At 47.7% G+C, this 23362-nt stretch overlaps 1 protein-coding gene across 1 annotated transcript in view; it reads right to left on the bottom strand.

Moving 5' to 3' along the window:
- adam10a (ADAM metallopeptidase domain 10a) overlaps window positions 1–23362 on the bottom strand; it is a 103489-nt gene that overhangs the window by 19695 nt on the left and 60432 nt on the right. Inside the window, exons 4-8 of the mRNA XM_056278182.1 lie at window positions 17703–17861; window positions 8528–8628; window positions 4473–4634; window positions 2585–2677; window positions 2061–2244 (exon numbers count right to left, since the gene is read on the bottom strand). Of these exons, the coding sequence (XP_056134157.1) occupies window positions 2061–2244; window positions 2585–2677; window positions 4473–4634; window positions 8528–8628; window positions 17703–17861 (699 nt within the window). The remainder of the gene's footprint in view (window positions 1–2060; window positions 2245–2584; window positions 2678–4472; window positions 4635–8527; window positions 8629–17702; window positions 17862–23362) is intronic.

Below are 23362 nucleotides of genomic sequence, written 5' to 3'. Positions count from 1 at the left end.
CAGTAAAACGATGGGGCTTCTACAATGGCTACATCTGTAAAAGCAGATACCACTGCTACTGCTAATATTACTACTGATAATACTACTACTGATAATAATAATAATAATAATACTAATTATTCAGATAATGGATGGATGGATGGATAATAATTACTATATTATTTGTATAGTGTCTTTCTTACACTCAAGGACACTTTGCAGAGATAATAAATACAACATGTCGTCCATCCACTACCCGAACCGCTTATCCTGCACTCAGGGGCGCGGGGATGCTGGAGCCTATCCCAGCAGTCATTGGGTGGCAGGTGGGGAGACACCCTGGACAGGCTGCCAAGCCATCACAGGGCCCCCCCCCCCCCCACACACACACACACACACACACACACACACACACACACTCACACCTAGGGGCAATGTAGTACGGCCGAGTCACCTGACCTACATGTCTTTGGACTGTGGGAGGAAACCAGAGCCCCCGGAGGAAACCCACACAGACACAGGGAGAACATGCAAACTCCACACAGAGGACGACACGGGACCACCCCCAAGGTTGGACTACCCCGGGGCTCGAACCCAGGACCTGCTTGCTGTGAGGCGACCATGCTAACCACTGCACCACAGTGCTGCCCTGTAGTAACAACATGCAGTAAAAGTGCAAAAGCAGAACAGTATATATCATATCATGTCATCGGCGGTCACTTGGGGTCGAGTATGACCGTCCTCCCTCTGGGTCCTTAAGTGGGTGTAGAGGCCAATCCTGGGGCTGTATAATGGGAGGACGCCTGCACGTGGCAGCTTTTTACGTGGAGAGGCTGATGTACCTGCAACCACCACACGGTCCTTGGCAGGGGGTGGCCAGAGTCCAATGGCATGGAGAACCAAGACGATTGGGGACCACCCTCTGTGGCAGCCTTCATCCACCTTCACCGCCATTGTGACCTGGAGACATCTTCCACCAGTTCTGCCGTTGAGGTCTTTGTTGGGTCACGCTTCGCCTGGAAGCTCCCCCTTGACCTGTCCACCTTGGGTGACCCTACCAGGAGCCAAGCTCTGCATGGAATAGGTCTTGGGATCGTTGGTACATAAAAGCTTCTCCACCACGGCAAGGTGGCGATCCAGGAGATGAGAACAGTATACTACTGTGAAACACTAGCACAACTGAAGACTTACAGACTAACTAGGAGGTATACGTGGTGTCTACAGACTGATTTTTTTTTTTTTTTTGAAGTGACGTGTGGTCAGTTCTTTATTTTGAGGTGATGGAGCTCCACCGTGTCTGTTACTGAACCTGAGATCTGGGAACACGAGCTAAACTGAACAAGTCAGAAGTGGACATCACCGTTTTCTTTGCCTCCGCTTACTCATCATCTTCACTCTGTTCTCTTCCTCTCTATGTGAATGAACCTAGCCTTTCTTCTGGGGCTTTTTCTACACGCGGTTGATGGTGCTGATGGGACGGTGCTTCTCTCTGATGGTGTTTGAGGAGGATGAGTCACATCTTTCTACATACCATGCGGCCCCGGTGACCACTTTTATTTCTTTTTTAACACGTATTTGTTATTACTATGTGTTTTCAGTAAGGTTTTGTTTCTAAATCTGTTACCTCATCGTCTACTCCTCCCACCCGGCACCTATTACACATCCACCCGTCCTGGGGGAGGAATCCCTAATCTGATGCTCTTCCTGAAGCTTCTCCCATCTTTTTCCCCTGAAAAGATGTTGGCTGTCATTTCTTGTATCTAGCTACCCATTTCTCAGAGTGACTGCAGAGCCGTGCTGGACTGGAACTGATTTAGGGTCAGAAATGTCACATGATGAGGTGAGGGGAACTATGTCATCCAGCTAAAAAAGGGAGCAAGTAGGTGTCTGCCCTATTCAACTGTCTGCAAGCAAGATATTAAATTCTGTGACCTGGCCTCCCTTAAATGTGTGTGTCTGTGTGTGTGTGTGTGTGGCGGGGGGGGGGGGCAAACAAGCACCGACCCATGAGGGTTGACGAAAGCATAACATCAGGACCATTTGCTACCATGTCCTTGTGTATGTGCATGTTGTGGACAAACCTGAGGGAGCCCCGACCCAGGCCAAGCCCAGCACCCCGTCGTCGAAGTCCCTGTCGGTGAAGACGTAGGCCAAGCAGTAGTCGTCGTGATTCTGCTCCGAGTTCAGCTCTAAAAACTTCTCCACTCCAATGTTGGGGAAGCGGAAGGGGTTGGTCCGGTCCTTCTCGTCAAGGGTGGTGTTTATCTAAACAGAACAGGGTCGGCCGGTTACGGGAAGGACTTGTGACAGAAGAGCTTCATTCGGGGACGGGGTGAGAGGGAAACATCAAATTCAGTTTGGAAACAGCGGATTTTAAGGAACGACATCTACATCTCTGTGTTCGATGCTGGGTTCACTACGTCCCACTGCTGAGACAGACAAATGCTGGCAGGGACTTTTTCTTCTTCTAAATAAACCAAAATTACCAGCACTTCCTGTATTGAGTGTTTATGGTCTACCGACATGTTCTGACATCCCCTAATATCCTCCAATCCTGACGGTGGCTCATATCAAGACGTCTTTAAGAATCGGAGCCTCATCTCACCTTAACCCTTTTGACCATGAAGCTGATGTTCCGGATGCCCATGAAGTCCGTGCTCTGGTAAATGGAGTTGATTGCCTTCACGTGGCTGGAGATCTGGAGAGCAGAGAGGCAGCGACACACTCAACACTCAGCTCCACACAAGTCACGACACTGGGGTCACGACACGACCTCCTCAGAGTTTCTTTAACAAGCGGAGACTGAAAACAAATGATGACTGAAAAAGATTCCTTTATTCCACAGACCAACATCTACAAGATGTCCACCCATCCATCCACCCATCATCCATCCACCCATGTACACCCAACTGTTTATCCTGCTCTCAGGGTCACGAGGATGCTGGAGCCTGTCCCAGCAGTCATTGGGCGGCAGGTGGAGAGACACCCTGGACAGGCCGCCAGGCCATCACAGGGCCCCCCCCCACACACACACACACACACACACACATTCATACCTAGGGACAATTTAGGAGGACCAAGTCACCTGACCTACATGTCTTTGGACTGTGGGAGGAAACCGGAGCCCCCGGAGGAAACCCACGCAGACACGGGGAGAACATGCAAACTCCACAAAGAGAACAACCCGGGACAACCCCCCAAGGTTGGACTACCCCGGGGCTCGAACCCAGAACCTTCTTGCTGTGAGGCGACCGCGCTAACCACTGTGCCATCTTCTTTATCAAATTAAGGAACTTCTTTGGTACGTCTGAGGCTGGTTATAAACTACGTGAACCTGCATATTTTCTTTTCTTTGTAAAAGTTAAACTGAAAATATTTTTTGTCTTAAACAAAAAAAACTGAATTGCATTTGAAAACTAATCCCAAATCATACAAATAAAGAAAATCTCTCCAAATAAACTAACTAAGCCGTGGCCTGTGTTCCCAGCTTGGGATTTACATGTTTGTTTCACACCGGAGCGACCATGGCGGTCGATCTGGCGGTTTTGGATTTTCAAAGTTTAATAACTTTGTGGGGGGAAAAAAGAAGGTACAGACCTGCCACTCCCTGAAAATTGCATATATTTGCATTAAAATTAGTTTTAGATCAATTGCACGAAAAAAAGTTATAAGATCTACCTAAAACAACCATGAGCGGTCAAAATGACTGCTCATAACTGTCGCATGATCGTGTGCGTCCTGTCAGTATTTATGACGTGTGTAGTCACGTTATTTCCTTCGTGAAGTTCATTGCTCTGTCCTATAACACACTAGCGCCCTCCAGTGCACAGAAATTGGATTAAATTGGAAACTGATTATGTCCAACATGTCTGGTTACAGACGCACCATGACTACCACCGAGGCGCTGCAGTATTTACAGGCGTTGGACAGCGGCCATTTTAAATTGTTTAAAAATAATATTGAAGTTGTTACAATGTTAATTTTGGTGTCAGTTAGTTTCTTGACAGACATACTAACACATATAATGCATTAATATCTCAACTGGGTGTTTATCTTGACAGAATATAGAGTTTAAAACCCCTGGCAGTCATTTTGACTGCCCATGGTGGTTCTAGTAGTTTTTAAGTTCCGGTCGTTGTTTGCTCTGGTGCTCGGGAGGTGGTACTGCAGTGACCAGGACACATACCCACATCCGGCTTCCCCCCCGCAGACACGGCCAATTGTGTCTGTAGGGACGCCCGACCAAGCCAGAGGTAACACGGGGATTCGAACTGGCGATCCCTGTGTTGGTAGGCAACGGAATAGACCGCTGCACTACCCGGACGCCCGAGAGTTCAGTTTCTATGATGCATTTACACTGCAGCGAGCAGCCTGGCCTGTCTTCTCTCTATGGTCAGCTGAGGAGTGTGTGTCTGTCCATCAGTCTGTGTCTGTTCATGGGACGCCGCAGTGTTGTTTCCACACTGACGTCATGGACATGCATGGATGTGCACCTGAGCGATGACCACCTCCCGCGTGTTGTAGTACTGGAAGAAGAGGTGATCGGTCTGGATGAAGAGCTGGCAAGTGTTTTTTTCTACGCTCGCTGCCCTCTTCCTCCTCAAGACGACTGGACCGTGGCCATGCTCCTCCTCCTCCATCACACCGCCGGCCCGCTGTACCCACAGCACCCATCAGAGAGAGAGCGAAAAGAGAGAAAGTCAGGTGATCAGGTGGGAAATCAATGCTGGCCACTAGATAAACAGCAGGCGATCAGGGTTATAGTCAGTATTTTTGAGACCTTTTTAAGATCAGATGTAGAGAAACGTGAGGCTGATTTTCGGACAAATGCTCAGAGGATTCAGTCAACAGGTGGCACAAATAGGGTACATCCTAGGAGTTTTGTGAAAATGGGAGGCCACAAAGACACCATAATTCAAGCTGGGGGGGGGGGGGTGGTCAGGTTGATGTCTCATATACATTTATTTGCTCTAATACAGCCAGCTCCATAACTGCTGCATTGGGGAAAATAGTTTCTTAGCACTTTGGCTCATTTTTAACAGTCTATGTGAAACAGGTGAACGGGTGAAATGGGTGAAAAGTTTACAACGTGAAAAGTTTCAAACTTTTCACCCATGTGCTGGTAGGTGCATGTGGTTGACATTTATCCATGGTAACTCTTGCAGGCATCGCAGAAATACGCAATTGTCAATAGCACACGCCAACAAACAGGAAACTGGTGTGATCGCTGCCGTAGAAACCGCAAGTCAGTGGACTACAGTTATGCACAGAGTCGATCCCGTGGGCTCGCGTGGGTCCCCCCTGCTCTGTGGGCGCCACTAACGGCGTCCGGCGTCATGCGCTCCGAGGGCCGATGGAGCGGTGACAGGGGGCACCCCCCTCTGGTGCTTTCCGGGCTTGGTCCCAAACAAAACTCTCGGAACCGTAAACTTGAGAACGGTGCGGGTCGCCTCGCCCTGACGTCCCGGCGGTTTGGAATTTTTGACTACTGGCAATGAGCCAGTTCCCAGGCAAACTTGGTTGGCTATCAAGATAGGCAAATATTGCATGTAATATAAAAGTCTCAGCCAGACAAATATATCTTTGTGAAAACTTTGATTTGATCTCTGGTAAATAATTACACAATGTAGATAATTACACAATAACAATGTGAAAATGTGAACACACTAATACCGTAGCAGGTATTACTGTTTCACAATCACTGCTGTGTCAGCCACTGCCTGTTTCAGGATCTATGAATATTTGCACATTCATAGATCCTGAATTTCTCAATGAGGGAGAGAGTAAACGAGCTTCCAACCCATTTTCAAAGTTTTCTTTTGTGTGGGAAAACCATGTTAAACAATATATTAATCATCTCAGAGTATTTTTAAACTTTAAAACAGCCCAGACCAGATTTGCCAACTACTGGACCTTTGCCTGAACACTACATATTTCCAATTCAGGGGCCAGTTTTACAGACAGAAACACGGCTGTGCAATGGGCTCACCAGTATCTCCCATTGTGGCCAACTTATATATGGAAGAGGTAGAACACAGGGTCCTGAACTCCTTCAGAGGAACACCTCCGAGCCACTGGTTCAGATATGTGGACGACACATGGGTCAAAATCCAAACACAAGAGGTGCAAGTGTTTACCAAACACATCAGCTCAGTAGTGGACAAGAACATGAAGTTCACAAGGGAAGTTTGCCCTTCTTGGACTGTGACGTCTACATTGGGGAAGACAGGAGCCTCCACATTGGGTTTACAGGAAAACTACCCACACAGACCAATATCTACTTTTCGACTCACACCACCCTCTGGAACACAAACTGGGCATCATCAAAACTTTGCAACACAGAGCTGATAATGTGCCCAGCAGCACTCAGGCCCAACGAGAAGAACACAAACACCTGAGGGGAGCTTAAAAAACCTGCGGCTACCCCAGTTGGACCTTTGTGAAACTGCAACACATTCTAAAAAGACCAACCGGGTGAGCGACAAGGAGAAAAGAAACAGAAGGAAGAGCAAGAAACTCAGGAGAATTTTCAACAAACACCACATCCCGGTATACTTCAAACCCAGCAACACACTCCGACAAAGACTGGTTCATCCCGAAGACCGTGTACTACACACCCGGAAAAGCAATCTGGTGGATGCTGTACAATGCAATGAGGATTGCACTGACCTATACATAGGAGAAACCAAACAACCACTACACAAACGGATGGCTCAACACAGAAGGCCAAACTCCTCAGGACAAGACTCAGCAGTTTATCTACACCTAAAGGAGAAGACACACTCCTTCCAGGACAGCAACGTACACATTTTGGACAGGGAAGATAGATGGTTTGAAAGAGGGGTGAAGGAAGCCATCTATGTGAAACTGGAAAAACCATCCCTCAACAGAGGAGGAGGTCTCCCACTTACAATGCCGTCCTTTCATCTCTACCCAGGAGACTCAAGAAGCCCGGCCTCCAAGAACAACAGTCTGTCACTAATGGCTCCAATGACTCATGACCACTGAACAATGAAGTCGAAACTAACACCCCCAACCACCATCGCTGCTAAACAAATGCAAATCAATAGCTCCGATGATGACGGGCCCGGCTGGACATCGGAGCTCAGGAGAGCCACGCATATCAATAGCTCCGATAACGACGGGCGCAGCCATAACATCGGTACACAAAAGAGCCACTCATATCTATGGCTTTGTTAGCGACGGGCGTTGGTAAACATTGGATCACAAAGAGCCACGTATATCAATAGCTCTGACAATGACTCCTAGAGGATAAATTCTGAGTCTCATCACCAGCCAGTCAGACTAGCTTGGTCTGGTGTATTGAGATGGTTTGGACATGTGTGGAGGAGAGATGCTGGGTGTATTGAGATGGTTTGGACATGTGTGGAGGAGAGATGCTGGGTATATTGAGATGGTTTGGACATGTGGAGGAGAGATGCTGGGTATATTGAGATGGTTTGGACATGTGGAGGAGAGATGCTGGGTATATTGAGATGGTTTGGACATGTGTGGAGGAGAGATGCTGGGTGTATTGAGATGGTTTGGACATGTGTGGAGGAGAGATGCTGGGTATATTGAGATGGTTTGGACATGTGTGGAGGAGAGATGCTGGGTATATTGGGAGAAGGATGCTGAATATGGAGCTGCCAGGGAAGAGGAAACGAGGAAAGCCAAAGAGGAGGTTTATGGATGTGGTGAGGGAGGACATGCAGGTGGCTGGTGTGACAGAGGAAGATGCAGAGGACAGGAAGAGATGGAAACGGATGATCCGCTGTGGCGACCCCTAGTGGGAGCAGCCAAAAGTATTAGAAAATAAGACTTCATGAATTCGAATTTAAGACGCCTTAATAAGATGTGGAGTTTGTACACAACAAATTGATACCCGTGGTGCTTCAATACACCACCTAATTCTCTTCAAATGGTCTGGTGTGACGAGCACAGGCAGTGTAGTTGCAATACCAGGTAACGAGACGTGATCGTGTCTTCGCGCACAGGAAATGACGCTCGTTATGAGACATGATAAAGATGGACGCGACATTTTAAATGGTTTTTTTCCTTCAGCAGTACACCATAAGGTTTTTGCTGCATCCTCTGCCAACAACAAGTTCGCTTTCCACACTGAAATGCCAAAACAAAAGAGAAACACACAAGTCTCCCCTTCTGGACATGCGCAGGATCCTCGAGCCGGCAGCGGCACACTGAGATCACGTGATCACGTGGCAGCGTTGTGGAAAGCTCCGTTTCTGCATTTCAGATTTATCCAATTCTGAAACCGTTTTCGAACCGATGTGTTTCAAAGGTTGTAAATGCCAGCGTGGTGTTGATGGAAGGCCACACGGAGAAAAAAGATGGGTTTTTTTTACTCATCCGTGTTGGTGTGGACGTATTCGAGAAGTCCTCACTGCAGCCAGATGGGCTGAAAAGATATGAATTCGACCGTCTGAGGTGGTCTGGATCTGGGGTCGGACATTCACCAGTTTTCACCCTTTTCCTTTGGAAAACGTTTAACTGTGTGTGCGTGTGTGTGTATGATACTGGACCTCACCTTGACTGACTCCCCCACTGCAGATTCCTGGTATTTCCGCATCCTCTCAAACACGGAGTGGTCGGCACAGCCGCCCTCGGAGCCGTACTTATGAGGATAATCTAGCAGAAACAAAGAGAAATGGTGTGGAAAATCATTTTGTTCCTGTATGGATTTCACTAGCATCATATTTGAGGTGTCGGGGGTCGACAGGACCCCACAGTCAGCACAGAGGAGCAACCTTTTGGGAAGGGGGGCATTTTCTGCCCTTATTTGACAGTGATAATTGAGAGAGGGAGACAGGAAAGGCAGGGGAGCAAGAGGGGATGACATGCAGGAAAGGGCCCAGGCCGGATTCGAACCCAGGCCGCGGTGGTAAGGACTCAGTCTTATATGGAACCACTCTACCAGGTGAGCCAACGGGGCGCCCAGGAGGAGCAACTTTAGATGAAAAGATTTTCACTAATCCAAAGTGCTCTTCATCCCCCTGCTTGCTCTTCCACATCTCTGTTTCTATCTCCCATCTCTACAGTCCCAGCAGAGAGAGAGACCTTCCAGACAGAACGCCTATGCTAACTCAAGAAATTATCCTCTGGTCCATCCTGCAACTGCTGCAGAACAAAGCTCCATCCATCCCAACACACACATTACACTAGGCTTTACACCGTGATACAAATACACACAAACATTACACTACATCTTACTTCACGATTACTTTATTTGTCCTGAGGAAAATTTGTCTTAGACATAAGGGCTGCCACATAAAAATACATACATTATAGTGCAGCAACAGACATAAAGTACATTTAAATATGTGCAACACAGCCCATCATTTCACATCTTTCTTTTGTCCTGGGTTGAGGAGATTCACTGATAGAGGGATGAAAGAGTTTTTATACCTGTTCAGGTATCTTTTCCTGTATTTAATAGGAAGCCTGTAGCGTCTACCTGATGGGAGCAGTTTTTATTCTGAATACAGGACATGAGAGGGGTCAGCTATAATGTTCCTAGCCTGTTGGTGGTAGGGATGCTCGCTCACCCCCATCACTTTTCATTGCTGTGTGGACCAGTCTGTTTATTTGTGATTTTAACTGAACTGATATGTTACCAAACCAAGCTGAGGTTCCCTAACCTAATATACTCTCTATCACAGCATGCTAAAATAACACCATTACCCTCTGTCCAACCCCAGACACCCCAAGTCTGCACAAAAAGTAGAGTCTCTGTTGGATCCCAGTACATACAGAATTCACATGGACTTGCCAAGACAGATGACAGTCAATATGTACACCCAGGTATTTGTAAGAGTGAATCTGTGTAATACAAGCATTATGGATCAGTAGTGGAGCTTGATCCTCCAGATTTGTACCTCCTGCTACAAATACACACACACCACATTTAACTAGACCTTACACAATGATACAAATGCACACACACACATGAAACCTCGTACCCTGATATGAACACACATGCACACACACAATCTTGTACTTCCATCTCTGTGATGACCCTCGTTGACTACATTTCATCCCCTAGCCCTTAACCATCAGAACTACACACCTAAGCTTAAACCTTGCCCTCACCTTAACCTATTCTTAACCTTAACTCGAAAACCCCAAACCCTAAAATAGGCCCTTAAAAGAAGTGGGGATCGAGGTGTCCGGGTGGCGTGGCGGTCTATTCCGTTGCCTACCAACATGGGGATTGCCGGTTCGAATCCCCGTGTTACCTCCGGCTTGGTCGGGCGCCCCTGCAGACACAACTGGCTGTGCCTGCGGGTGGGAAGCCGGATGTGGGTATGTGTCCTGGTCGCTGCACTAGCGCCTCCTCTGGTCGGTCGAGGCGCCTGTTGGGGGGGAGGGGGAACTGGGGGGAATAGCGTGATCCTCCCACGTGCTACGTCTCCCTGGAGAAACTCCTCACTGTCAGGTGAAAAGAAGCGGCTGGTGACTCCACATGTATGGGAGGAGGCATGTGGTAGTCTGCAGCCCTCCCCGGATCAGCAGAGGGGGTGGAGCAGCGACCGGGACGGCTCGGAAGAGTGGGGGTAATTGGCCAAGGGCAATTGAGGAGAAAAGGGGGGAAATCCAAAAAAAACAAAGTGAGGATCGGCCCAAATGTCTTCACTTTGCAAAAATGTCCTCCCTCTGATGGTTAAACTCAAACTGATCCTCACTAAGATAGAAGTACAAGAACGTACAAACTAAACTAGACCTCATATGCGAGTACAAAAAAGTCATGACAGTTTTAAAGGGTGTAATTCTCGTTTCCTCGGACATGTTGGGGACACAAATTAACCCTTCCCTCCATTTTTTTTAAGGGAAAACTAACTCAAGAATAAAAGTGAAATCCATCCATTATCTTAACCGCTTATCCTGCTCCCAGGGTGCTGGAGCCTATTCCAGCAGTCATTTGGCGGCAGGCGGGGAGACACCCTGGACAGGCCACCAGGCCATCACAGGGCCCACACACCCACACCCACCCACACACACCCACCCACACACACACACACCCACACCCACACACACATTCACACCTAGAGACAATTTAGTACGGTGAGTCACCTGACCTACATGTCTTTGGACTGTGGGAGGAAACTGGAGCACCCGGAGGAAACCCACACAGACACGGGGAGAACATGCAAACTCCACACAGAGGACGACCTGAGATGACCCACCAAGGTTGGACTACCCCGGGTCTCGAACCCAGGACCTTCTTGCTGTGATGCGATCGCAGTAACCACTGCGCCACCGTGCCGCCAAACAGTGAAAATCATCCACTTGAATTCAAGTTTTCGGGTACTGTATTTAAAACATCACCCAATATTCACTGGATCTACAGCTGACTAGCAAAGTGCACATGTGTCTTCATTGAGACAATCGCCATCGCTCAACATAACAGTGACTTTATGATGGCACCAAAACACAGCAGAGTCTGTTCTCAGGTCTGCCACATGCTAGTACTAAAAGTCTTCAGATGGTTCAGAATGCTGCAGCTAGAATCCAAACTACATCTAGAAAATTTGACCATATTACACCAATTCCTGCCTTCCTTGGCTTGCCCCATCTCCCCTGTCTGATCTCCTTAAACCTTACATTCCATCTCCAGCTCTTCACTCTCAAAATACAGGGCTCCTGTGTGACCCCAAAGTTAAGAAGTCAGCTGGTGGCAGCAGGGCCTTTTCCTATCAGGCCCCGTTCTTGTGGAATAACCTGCCTGCTGCCATCAGACAACCAGAGTCTGTTGAGTCCTTTAAATCCAAACTTAAAACTCGTCTTTTTTCCTTAGCCTACAATTAGTTGCTTTTTAGTTGAGTGCTGTACCGCCTGTACTGCATGGTGGGTCGGTTTCTGTCTCAATGAATCTACCAACCACTGCTCTGCCCACCAGATTAAACTGTTCTCTTCTCTCACATGTCTTCTCTGTCTCTCTCTCTCTGAATGATGTCTTCTCCTTTCTCTTCTTGTGTGTGTGTGAATGGTGAGATGTGAGGCTCCCTTGTGTGTACGTACAGTCTGTCCTCCTCCCAGGTCTCCATGGTGACGGTGGTCACCACCTGGGCACTGCTTGGCATCCCCCTCTTCACATTTTCTTGTTACATATCTTATAAATCCATATAATTTTTTTGTCTTTTAACATGGACCTACCTTTGTGTCTGAATAAAGTAAGATCTGTTGTTTTTATCCTGTTTCAATGTTATATCCATCTCTCACTCAGATGTGACTAATGTGTTTGTTTGGTTTTTTTGGTTTTTTTGTCTACATGGTGATGGTGGTCGCGTGGCTCAGGTCCTGGGTTGTTCTGGTGGTGTTTGGACACTGCTTGGCATCCTCCTCATCATATTCTTCATAAATTTTATAATGCCATTATAACGGTGTTATCCTCTTTCAGTGTTGTATTGTGTAGATTGTGTGAACACAACATCATTGCACGTTGTCCGTCTTGGGAGAGAGAGAGATCCTCCTCTGTTGCTCTGAGGTTTCTTCCTATTTTTTTCTCCGTTAAAAGGTGTTTTAGGGAGTTGTTCCTTATCCGATGTGAGGGTCTAAGAACAGGATGTTGTGTTGCTGTAAAGCCCCCTGAGGCACATTTGTAATTTGTGATATTGGGCGATACAAATAAAACTGACTTGACTTGAGATGAAAAAGCATAACAGCCATCTCTAGCGCCTGGTTTTATCTGTATTAACCATCGAAACTTCACCACACGTTACCTCATAAAACTCTAACTGTCCTTCATGGTAACAACTCTCATTTTGACAGTTAACAGGAATTTCAACACCACGAGTAGTCTAAGCAGAAGTTAGTGTAATGCATTTTAGTCGTTCAGTGTAAAGCCCTTTGTCCTCGGATGGGACAAAGGGCACCGATAAAGCACCGATAAATAATAGATTATTGCAGTTTTGCTGCGCGACCCACAGCTTACATTGATCTTTGGATTTCACTACGAATTAACACCAAAAACAAACACAAACATCTCATCTCATCATCAGCCGCTTCTCCGGGGTCGGGTCTCGGTGGCAGCAAGCTAAGTAGGGCACTCCAGACCTCCCTCTCCCCAGCAACGCCCTCCAGCTCCTCCTGAGGGATCCCAAGGCGTTCTCAGGCCAGATTGGACAAGTAGTCCCTCCAGCAAGTTCTGGGTCTACCCTGGGGTCTCCTCCCAGTTGGACGTGCCCAGAAAACCTCCAAAGGAAGGTGCCCAGGAGGCATCCTAATCAGATGCCTAAACTACCTCAACTGGCTCCTTTCGACATGAAGGAGCAGCAGCTCTACTCCGAGCTCCCTCCGGATGTCTGCACTTCTCACCCTATCTCTAAGGCTGAGCCCTGACACCCTGCGAAGGAAACTCTTTTCAGCCACTTGTATCCGCAATCTCACCTTTTCGGTCACTACCCAAAGCTTGTGGCCATAGGTGAGGGTTGGAATGACGATTGACTGGTAAATTGAGACCTTTGCCTTCTGGCTCAGCTCCCTCTTCACCACAACGGTCTGGTGCAACGTCCACATTACAACTGATGTTGCACCAATCCACCTGTCGATCTCCCGCTCCATCCTACCCTCACTCGTGAACAAGACCTCGAGATACTTGAAATCCTTCACTCGCGGCAACAACTCATCCTCAACCCGGAGGGAGCAATCCACCATTTTCCGGTAGAGAACCATGGCCTCAGACTTGGAGGTGCTGACTCTCATCCCGGCCATTTCACACTCAGCTGCAAACTGCCCCAGTGTGCGCTGGAGGTCGCATTCTGATGAAGCCAACAAAACCACATCATCTGCGAAGAGCAGAGATGCAGTTCTGAGGTTCCCAAAACGGACACACTCCTCACCTTGGCTGCACCTTGAGATCCTGTCCATGAATATCACGAACAGAATCGGAGACAAGGGACAACCTTGGTGGAGTCTGGCGCCCACTGAAAACATGTTTGACTTTGTGCCGAGAATCCGGACACAGCTCTCAGTATGGTCATACAAGGACCGGATGGCTTGTAGCAACTGCCCTGGTACCCCATACTCCTGCAATACCCCCCACAGAGTGCCCCTGGGTACACGGTCGTAAGCCTTCTCCAAGTCCACAAAACAGATGTAGACTGGCTGGTCAAACGCCCATGCCTCCGGAGCTCAGCACTTCCGCAAGGGTAAAGAGTTGGTCTGTTGTTCCACGGCCAGGACGGAATCCACATTGTTCCTCCTGGATTCAAGGTTCGACAATTGGTTGGAGCCTCCTTTCCAGCACCCTAGCGTAGACTTTACCAGAGAGGCTTAGCAATGTGATGCCCCGATAATTGGAGCACACCCTCTGGTCCCCTTTTTTAAAGGGGGCGACAAACACAAACAATCTGGTGATTTTCCAAAAATTATTTTTCAAATCACACCCATACACAGAGGAGACATGCCAGGGGAACGGCTCTTCTGGTGGTATATTCTATTTATAATTCTTTTCCATCAAAGTCAGTGACATAAATGTTGCTGGGCCAGCACGGTCTTCCTAAAAGAGCTGCAAAAACATGGCCTACGTCCAGCTAACTCCCAGCTCGACATGAGTCATCGGTATTACTGTATGACACTACCGATGGGTGAGGTTCTGGACAGAAGTAAAGAAATATTATAGGGGCCCAATTTCCATAAAGGTCCCATGCTGGTCACCGGACTGACTTGAGCTGTACAGAAAGAAAGCATTCACCGCCTGACAATGTGTTGTAGATTGTAACAGAGAAAGCTTGTTTTGTCCCTCAGGCAAATAACCCCATGCAAATGCAAATCAAAAAAGAAAAGGCTGTGAACAGAAGAAAAAGACAAACAAAGGAACTGAAATAAGGTCGAATCAGTTTATCTGGATACAACACGAACAAAGGAAGTTGTGACAGGAGCTACATGTCAGAGAGAAGGACTTTTTTCTCCTTTGTTTCTAACTCTCTCACCGGTACCAAAGTTATGGTAGCGATTTTAGCTTAGAACACCAAGATATTTGGTCAAGCTCTACATCTGGACAGCTTTCATGCAAGTAGATACACAGAAAAAAAATTGGGTCTCTGCGGCCACCGTAGGCCCTGTAAACAGAAATAGAACATTTTCTCTGTATCTGCTCCTTATCAGTCAATCAGGAGAGTTCTTCACAAGCCGGCGTCTCCATTGGTCCCTACTTGCTGTCAATCAGTTTGTGCATTCACAAGGCTCCTAAGCAGAAGTAAGGGGGTGGAATCTTTTGCAGAATGTTTTCAAAATATTTAGGACGGTCTGTCCAGGGTGTCTCCCCGCCTGCCACCCAGTGACTGCTGGGATAGGCTCCAGCATCCCCGCGACCCTGAGAGCAGGATAAGCGGTTTGGATAATGGATGGATAATAAAGCAAACTTTATGACAATATATCATGTGATGTAAAGCTGTTTTGGCTTCTACTTGACATGCCCTCATCATATCCACATATACATCAGTGTTTGGCAGCAGGGGAAGCAGCAGACCATGGGCCTCATTCATCAGTCGTTTGTACATACAAATTTGTTCTTATACACCCATGGAATTTTTTTAGCTCTCAAGATTGTCTGAGTCAGTGGCAAAGCCTGATGGTTATTTGTAATTCCTTTCCCCTGACATCTATTGTCTACTTCTTGCACCAAGCAATCACCCAGGCTTGCAAAGACATCAGCGTTAGCCAACTGGTGTCTACATTTAGGGGTTACCCAGGTTCTACACTGGTCTCGGAGACAAACTTCAGGGCTAAAAAAATTCCATGGGCGCGTAAGAACAAAATTTGTACATACAAACAACTGATGAATGAGGCCCAATGTCTCTGGACAGTATCTCCTGTTGCTTTAAAAAATATATTTTATATGCTTTTATTAATCCCTTAGGGAAATGCATCTTTTGCATGTAACCCATCCTATTGTATAGGAGCAGTAGGCAACTACAGCGCCCGGGACCAACTCCAGTTCTTCTTTCCATTGCCTTGCTCTGGGGCACAGACAGGAGTATTAACTCTAACACTGCCTTGCTCAGGGGCACAGACAGGAGTATTAACCCTAACTATCCCTTCCTAAAAGAGTTTTTGCAGCTCTTTTAGGGAGGAAACCCACGCAGAAACGGGGAGAACATGCAAACTCTACACAGAAAGGGCCTGGGATGGCCTGGGGTTCGAACCCAGGACCTTCTTGCTGTGAGGCAACAGTGCTGACCACTGGGCCACCGTGCTGCCAAGTTGTTTAAGTGAAGCCCATGGTCATGGGCCTGGAAGTAATCAGCCCTACACATGTTGTAGGTTTTTGGCATTTGTTGGCTATGTGTGAAGACGTACATTATAGTGTTAACTGGTTGAAACCCACACCTCGTTAAGAATCCCTTGATAATTCATCGTTTGATGAACTCCATGATAAAGCTTATGCGCCATCAGTTTTTCCTTAGGTTTATGACCACAATTAGCTATTAATTTAATTATTTCTTCTACTAACAGATGTGTGTGTGTGTGTGTGTGTGTGTGTGTGTGTGTGTGTGTGCACGCATGCGTGTGTCTTTTTGTGAGTGCAGCTTTGAACTTCAGCCACATCAGTGGAGGGTCAGGCTCTTCTCAGACTTCATTCCAGTTCTCTTTCAACTTGCAGGTCTTCCAGCTAAACCCTGATTGAGGGGACAACATGGCAGACATGGCTGGTCCACAGCCATGTCTGCTAAGTAGGTGACCAAAAAGGCAGTGACACCCACCTCCAGTATGACAGACCACCGGGTTCTTACCTTGTACCTGGCTTACCAGGTACCCAAGCAGTACCAAGGCCGAACTCTCTCTGGAACCAATCTGTCAAATCTACCCTTCACTCAGAACAACGACTCAATTTCTTCTTTAAGCTGCTGAGCTATCTGTCCATACTTACCATTCAGCTGAGCCTCCAAGTATCTTTTCATTGACATCTACCCATCCATCTGTACAACTGCCTGCCCTTGCATCCTGTCATATATGCATGAGACCTTTAGCCCCACATTATTCTTGCGTTGTTCAACAGCTCAGCATACAAAATAAGAACGCTCTTGTGAGTGTGAACGCATGCAGTTGTCAAAGGTCACTAGAGACAAACATGATGGCATGGATGAATCACTCCACAAGCAACTGACAATCACAGCTAATAGCCATGCCACGGTACTGCAATTAACAGTAAAACCCATTTTAAGAAGTGCTTAGGGCTGAGAAATGAACCCAGCTACTAACAGCCAAGATCACTAGACCGAAATGAACCCATAACTGTTCTGCCGTGACTCAAAGCATGAAGAGGGAACACTGTTGCTTAAGAAAGCATTCATTGCTTCCTTTTTGTATATTTTGCAGTGCAAAGAAACTATTCAGACTTTAATTTAGAGCTTTAATTGTAGTAGAACAACGTCAAGTACTTAATTCTGTCTACTAAAAGGGTTTTATCAGAAAGTCAAATTAAATTCCTTAATAATTTTATTCTCTACAATGTGGACTGAGCCCTTTTGACCAATATTACATTTTGAAAGCTGTTCCAATCCGTCTTTTCTTTCTAACAGGTCTGCTATCGGGTCTCAGATGCCAAGTGGGAGATGCAGAGAACATGATGACAGATTTCCTGGTGACCACCTCATTTTGTACAGACCAGGCTCATTGGTAAATAATTGTGCTTCAAAGTTTTCTATGTCCAGCTTCAGCCAACGCTTTTTCATGAAGATGTGGTTTTAGAAGATACTCACTGATGTCATCCTCGTGATAGATGATGGAGTGGAAAGGGACTTCCTGGTCTTTCAGGTACCGCTCGGAGGGTTCCACGTAGTATGTTCCCTGCTGGGTTTGGATGAAGCCTTCGAAGCGTCCCTCCACCACAGAGCCATGCGTCAGGGAGCCCTCTTCACCTGCAACACAGCCGGGGAGGAAGACGAGGACGGGTGAGAAGGAGGAAAACACAACTCCTGTATTGGGGTCAAGATTTGATAGGCACCCTTTTGATGAAATATACCATTCAACAGCTTTAAACAAGAACTCACACACACACACACACACACACACACACACACACACACACACACACACACACACACACAAAGAGTAGAGCAGAGAGAAAGTTCAGAACCAGAGACCAGATTCAATTTCATGTGGAAAGTAATCAGTGTTAAAAACCATTTTTCAGTTAATCTATTAGTTGATCAACATAAATCAATTATAATATTGGTAAGCAATTGATTAATTTAGTTGTTTATCTTTTTTCGGGGGGAGGGGGGATTTCCCCCCCTTTTCTTCCCCAATTACATCTTGACAATTACCCCAGTTTTCCGAGCCGTCCCGATCGCCACGCCACCTTCTCCTCCAATCGGGGGGGGGGGCTGCAGACGACCACATGCCTTTTCCGATACAAGTGGAGTCACCAGCCGCTTCTTTTCACCTGACAGGGAGAAGTTTCACCAGGGGGACGGAGCGCGTGGGACGATCACGCTATTCCCCCCAGTTCCCCCTTGAACAGGTGCCCCGACCGACCAGATGAGGCGCTAGCGCAGTGACCAGGACACACACCCACATCTGGTTTCCCACCTGCAGACAGCCAATTGTGTCTGTAGGGACGCCCGACCAAGCCGGAGGCAACATGGGGATTCGAACCGCCGAGCCCCGTGTTGGTAAGCAATGGAATTTAGTCATTTATCAAGTAGGAATAACCAACATTTGCTCGTTGTTTACGGCTTCAAACACTGCCAGGATTTGCTTGCCTTCCTGCGATTCATATTGCTACTAGGCTTCAAGCCTGAAGGGCCGGTACCCCTTTGTTCTCGTGCTGCTTTATTCTTTCTTTCCTTCTTCAGAAGTGTTTGCACAAATTCCCGTGAGATGGTAAACGGCAGAGACCTGAGAGTTTGCCCACTGATTGGACGATGTGTGCAACTGCTGCCCTAGAAATATGACCCCATTCGGCCTGGTAGAGGCACTATAATTAAAGGTCAAAAGCCTCCCACAGTCCAAAGACACGTAGGTCAGGTGAATCGGCCGTAGTAAATTGTCTTTAGGTGTGTGTGTGTGTGTGTGTGTGTGTGTGTGTGTGTGTGTGTGTGTGTGGGCCCTGTGATGGCCTGGCGGCCTGTCCAGGGTGTCTCCCCGCCTGCCACCCCATGACTGCTGGGATAGGCTCCAGCATCCCCGCGACCCTGAGAGCAGGATAAGGGGTTTAGATAATGGATGGATGATGGACTTTGAGAAGTCATAACTGCTACGCTGTAAATGTGGCTTTGCAGGAAACGTGGTGCAGACGTCCACCTGTCGTCCCTCTGCACAGCTGCCTCAAGGACCACTAAAGTCCGCTTGAAACACATTTTAGACGCCTCCTCCTAAACTGTAGGTCTGATTGCTACCAAATGTTCCGCGGATTATCATTGGGCCAAGCTTATCAAAGTGTGTTGATATCTTATTTAGTTTTAAAGATATTGACCGATGAGCTCCAACGGGGCGTGGCTCAGCACATAAATAGACCAAAGTCAACCACCGCTGCGCCAGTCATCACGAAACTTTCATTTTAGCCCGGTGTCGACCGGACGTGCAACACCAGTGTCAGTGCGTCACTACAAGATAGACCACTAAATGAAACAAATGTTGGACGACAGAAAGTTATCCTGGATGACAGAAAGTTACCCGTCTGCGGGTAAAGAAAGCAGCATGTTCACCGTTATCAGCTATGCTCTGAAGCAGCTGGGCAAAATGCTTCTCGTCTTGGCTTCCGCAGTGGATCTCCTTCTGAGAGATTCATCGTCTCGGGCTTAGTCTGATAAAAACCCAGTCGGTCTGTCTCAGGTTCTGTTTTCCCCCCACAAGCCCGGTGCATTCTGCTGGGGGCGTTCTGTTTCCTCCATCAGAGATAATGACAACAAAACAACACAGACGTGTGTCTGCCAGAGCAGCGTTCCCTCTCGGTCTCCCAGTCAGGAAACAGTGGAGCTGAGAGACACTAAAGGTATCAGGAGTATAAGGAAAACAGCCTGAACAAGCAACAGCAGTTGGTGACATACTTTGAATATTTCCATACAGTCAACTTTATTTGTGGGCGGCACGATAGCACGGTGGTTAGCGCGGTCACCTCACAGCAAGAAGGTCCTGGGTTCGAACCCCGGGGTTGTCCAACCTTGAGGGTCATCCCGGGTCGTTCTGTGTGGAGTTTGCATGTTCTCCCTGTGTGTGCGGTGGGCTTTCTCCGGGTGCTCCGGTTTCCCCCACCATCAGAAAGACAAGCATGTTAGGGTTAATACTCCTGTCTGTGCCCCTGACCGAGGCCTGGTGAGACGAAGTGGGGTCGGTCTCCGCCTGCTGCACGGCGGCCGCTCACTGCTCCTAGCGACACAGCTAGGATGGGCTAAATGCAGTGTGTAATTTCCCTACGGGGATCAATGGAGTATATCAAATCATATCAAATATCAACCTTGGGGGTCGTCCCGGGTCGTCGTCCTCTGTGTGGAGTTTGCATGTTCTCCCCGTGTCTGCGTGGGTTTCCTCCGGGTGACCCGGTTTCCTCCCACAGTCCAAAGACATGTAGGTCAGGTGAACCGGCCGTACTAAATTGTCCCTAGGTGTGAATGTGTGTGTGTGTGTGTGTGTGTGTGTGTGTGTGGGCCCTGTGATGGACTGGTGGCCTGTCCAGGGTGTCTCCCCGCCTGCCGCCCAATGACTGCTGGGATAGGCTCCAGCATCCCGCAAACCCAGTTGGGATAAGCAGCTTGGATAATGGATGGATGGCAGTTTATCTGTATAGCCCAAAATCACAAAGTCGTCCCGAAGGGCTTTGCAATCAGTGATCAGTGCAATATGACATCCTCTATCCTTAGACTCTCAACTTGAACGAGGAAAAACGCCACAGGAAAAACCTTATCTGGGAAAAAATGGGAGAAACCTCAGAAAGAGCAACAGAGGAGGGATCCCTCTTCCAGGACAGGCAGACATGCAGTAGGTCAGATGCACAGAGTAATGCAATGGTAAGGTACAACCAGAGACTGACAACAGAGCAGCCGCCCGACTTGAGGTCATCCAACATGAAGCAGAGACTGCCATGCGTTCTTTGAAAAGCTATAGCCTTATCTTTCCTCCAGTAAAATGTTGTGTGGGTGCAGGGCGATGGTACGAGACCAATCCCTTCTTTGACTCGGCGTGATTCAGGTCGTTCTGAGTTGGGCAACACTTTGTGGGCAGTCCAACTTCCACTTTGTCCTCATTCCAGTTTTTTTCTTTCACAAGCACTGCTTATTCATAAGGAAGGTATGCGCTGATCTTCCCTTCATAGTAGCTGCAGTTTCAACATTCGAACGGAGGTCTAAGATGCGGTGTGACTAACAGGACCCGCTGAGCCAGTGAGAGAGAGATGAGCTTGTTGAAAATATCAGCACATCGTTGGTGTGCTGCTATTTTCATAAGCTAATCTTGATAACCGGCTTATCTGAAATAAGAGTAAAATAGAAACCTGTTTGTTCACAGTGTAATCATAGCAGAAAATACTTTGTGCAATACAGTACAATTACAAACCGGGAGCCTCTCCAGTTGGGGCTAGCTGCAGCAGCCTGGCTCAAGGTTTGGGAGAAAGGTCTACTTGGCGACAATCAGTTTCTCTTTCAATGCTTGCATAAATGTGCGTCAACTTGTGCCTTAAATGATTTTAACTGAACTTTGGGACGTTACAAACTCTTTCCATGTACCGTGTACACTTGGACAGTGTGCCCAGGCTACAGCTATTGCTTATGAGCACACAGCAGCTAGCCAGCATGGGTGTTGCACATTTCAGAATCAGAATTAGAAGGGGGGAGATGGTGACGCAAACTCACATTTGCAGCGGCCTCACCCAGTACCACCGGTGCAGTGTCTTTGTCCAAGTCTGCTTCTAAGTTTTTGTCTTCGTTTGTTGGCTGGGAGAGCTGGATCGGCTTGGAGAGCTTGGTCTTCTGTGCTGTGGGCCCGGGGACCGCGGCCTCGCCCGGAGCTGCACTCGAGGAGGTAACACCGAGGGCGGTCTGACAGTACGCGGAAGCGGGGCAGGCTGAGCTAACAGCTAGCCCATGCAGACCGGCATTTCTGATAACACCGAGGGCGGTCCGGCGGCAGCCTCAGCTGGTGCTGACTGTGGCGTTTTTGATGTTGTCGTGTGGAGTGCGGGGAGGTGTGTCAAAGGTATCTGGCTGGGAGAGCTGGTGCTGGATCCTTGGTCTGCTTCGTCCGGTTGCCACTTGGACCACGGCCCCTGCCTGGAGCTGCGCCCGAGGAGGAAACACGGAGGGCGGTCTGACAGGATGTGTAATCGGGGCAGGCTAAGCTAACTGCTAGCCCATGCAGACCGGCGGTTCCGACAGTCATCCTGGCTGGCGTTGATTTTTTTTCTTCCTCTTTTGAATATGTGTGTTCTTGTAGTTCTTGAATGTGTGTTTGTCTGTATGTTGCACTGCTGTGGGCTGGGGGAAACGGCATCTTGTTTCACTTCAAGTGTGCAAGTACATGAGGTGAAATGACAAATAAAATGTCCCTGATTCCTGAGAATACTTTATTCATTCCAGAGGGGAAATTGGGTCCTATTACAGGCACTCACGCTCTAGTAAAGAAAAACTAACAAGGTAAAAGATAACAAGAAAATAGAAATAAGGGAAACAGAAATAGAAGATAAAATAAGAAAATGAGAATAAAATACGTAAACATATGTGCACCATGCTCCAGCATATAACACCCTGTCTATACTGTATTACTGCAGCATGGAACAAACACCCGACAGGGTAAAACAAGTCGAAGGGCAGGGCCCGTCTGATGACTCTTGACTCAGACTGTCTGACACTCTGAGGGAGGAGGTGTAAAGTTTGATGGCCACAGCATGTCATGGAGTGGGTGAGAGACTTTGTCCATGATGGCACATAACATCAACAGCATCCTCCTCTCAGAAACCACCACCAGAGAGTCCAGCTCCATCCCCACAACGTCACCGGCCTTGCGGATCAGTTTATTGAGCCTGTTTGCATCCACTACCCCAACCTGCTGCCCCAACACACAACAGCAAACAGGAGAGCACTGGCCACCACAGACTCACACCACATCCTGAGCAAATCTGAAAAACGTTTTAATATATTTCCCCATAACAGAAGATGCAGCCAGGTAGAGATACCGGTTGGTCTCATTTTTAAATAGGAGCCACTGACCTTGGCCTCCTAAAGTCAGTAATACAGTCTGACTTTGGGGGCAAAATGGTGAGATTTGTAAGACATTTCACCCCACTTATATGACAAACTGATATGCAGCTTTAGAGCACAGACCACATCAAATTATTTTCAGAAATTACCTCGCCTCTTTGTGGGCACGCTGTTTCAAAACCACTCAACCAGAAATTTATGAGCTCTGAATATTTATTATGTCAGGG

This window comes from Lampris incognitus, chromosome 4 (genome assembly GCF_029633865.1).
Source record: "Lampris incognitus isolate fLamInc1 chromosome 4, fLamInc1.hap2, whole genome shotgun sequence".
NCBI lineage: Eukaryota > Metazoa > Chordata > Actinopteri > Lampriformes > Lampridae > Lampris > Lampris incognitus.
The sequence above is the reverse complement of the archived record's forward strand: the minus strand, read 5'-3'. Positions and strand labels throughout refer to the sequence as shown.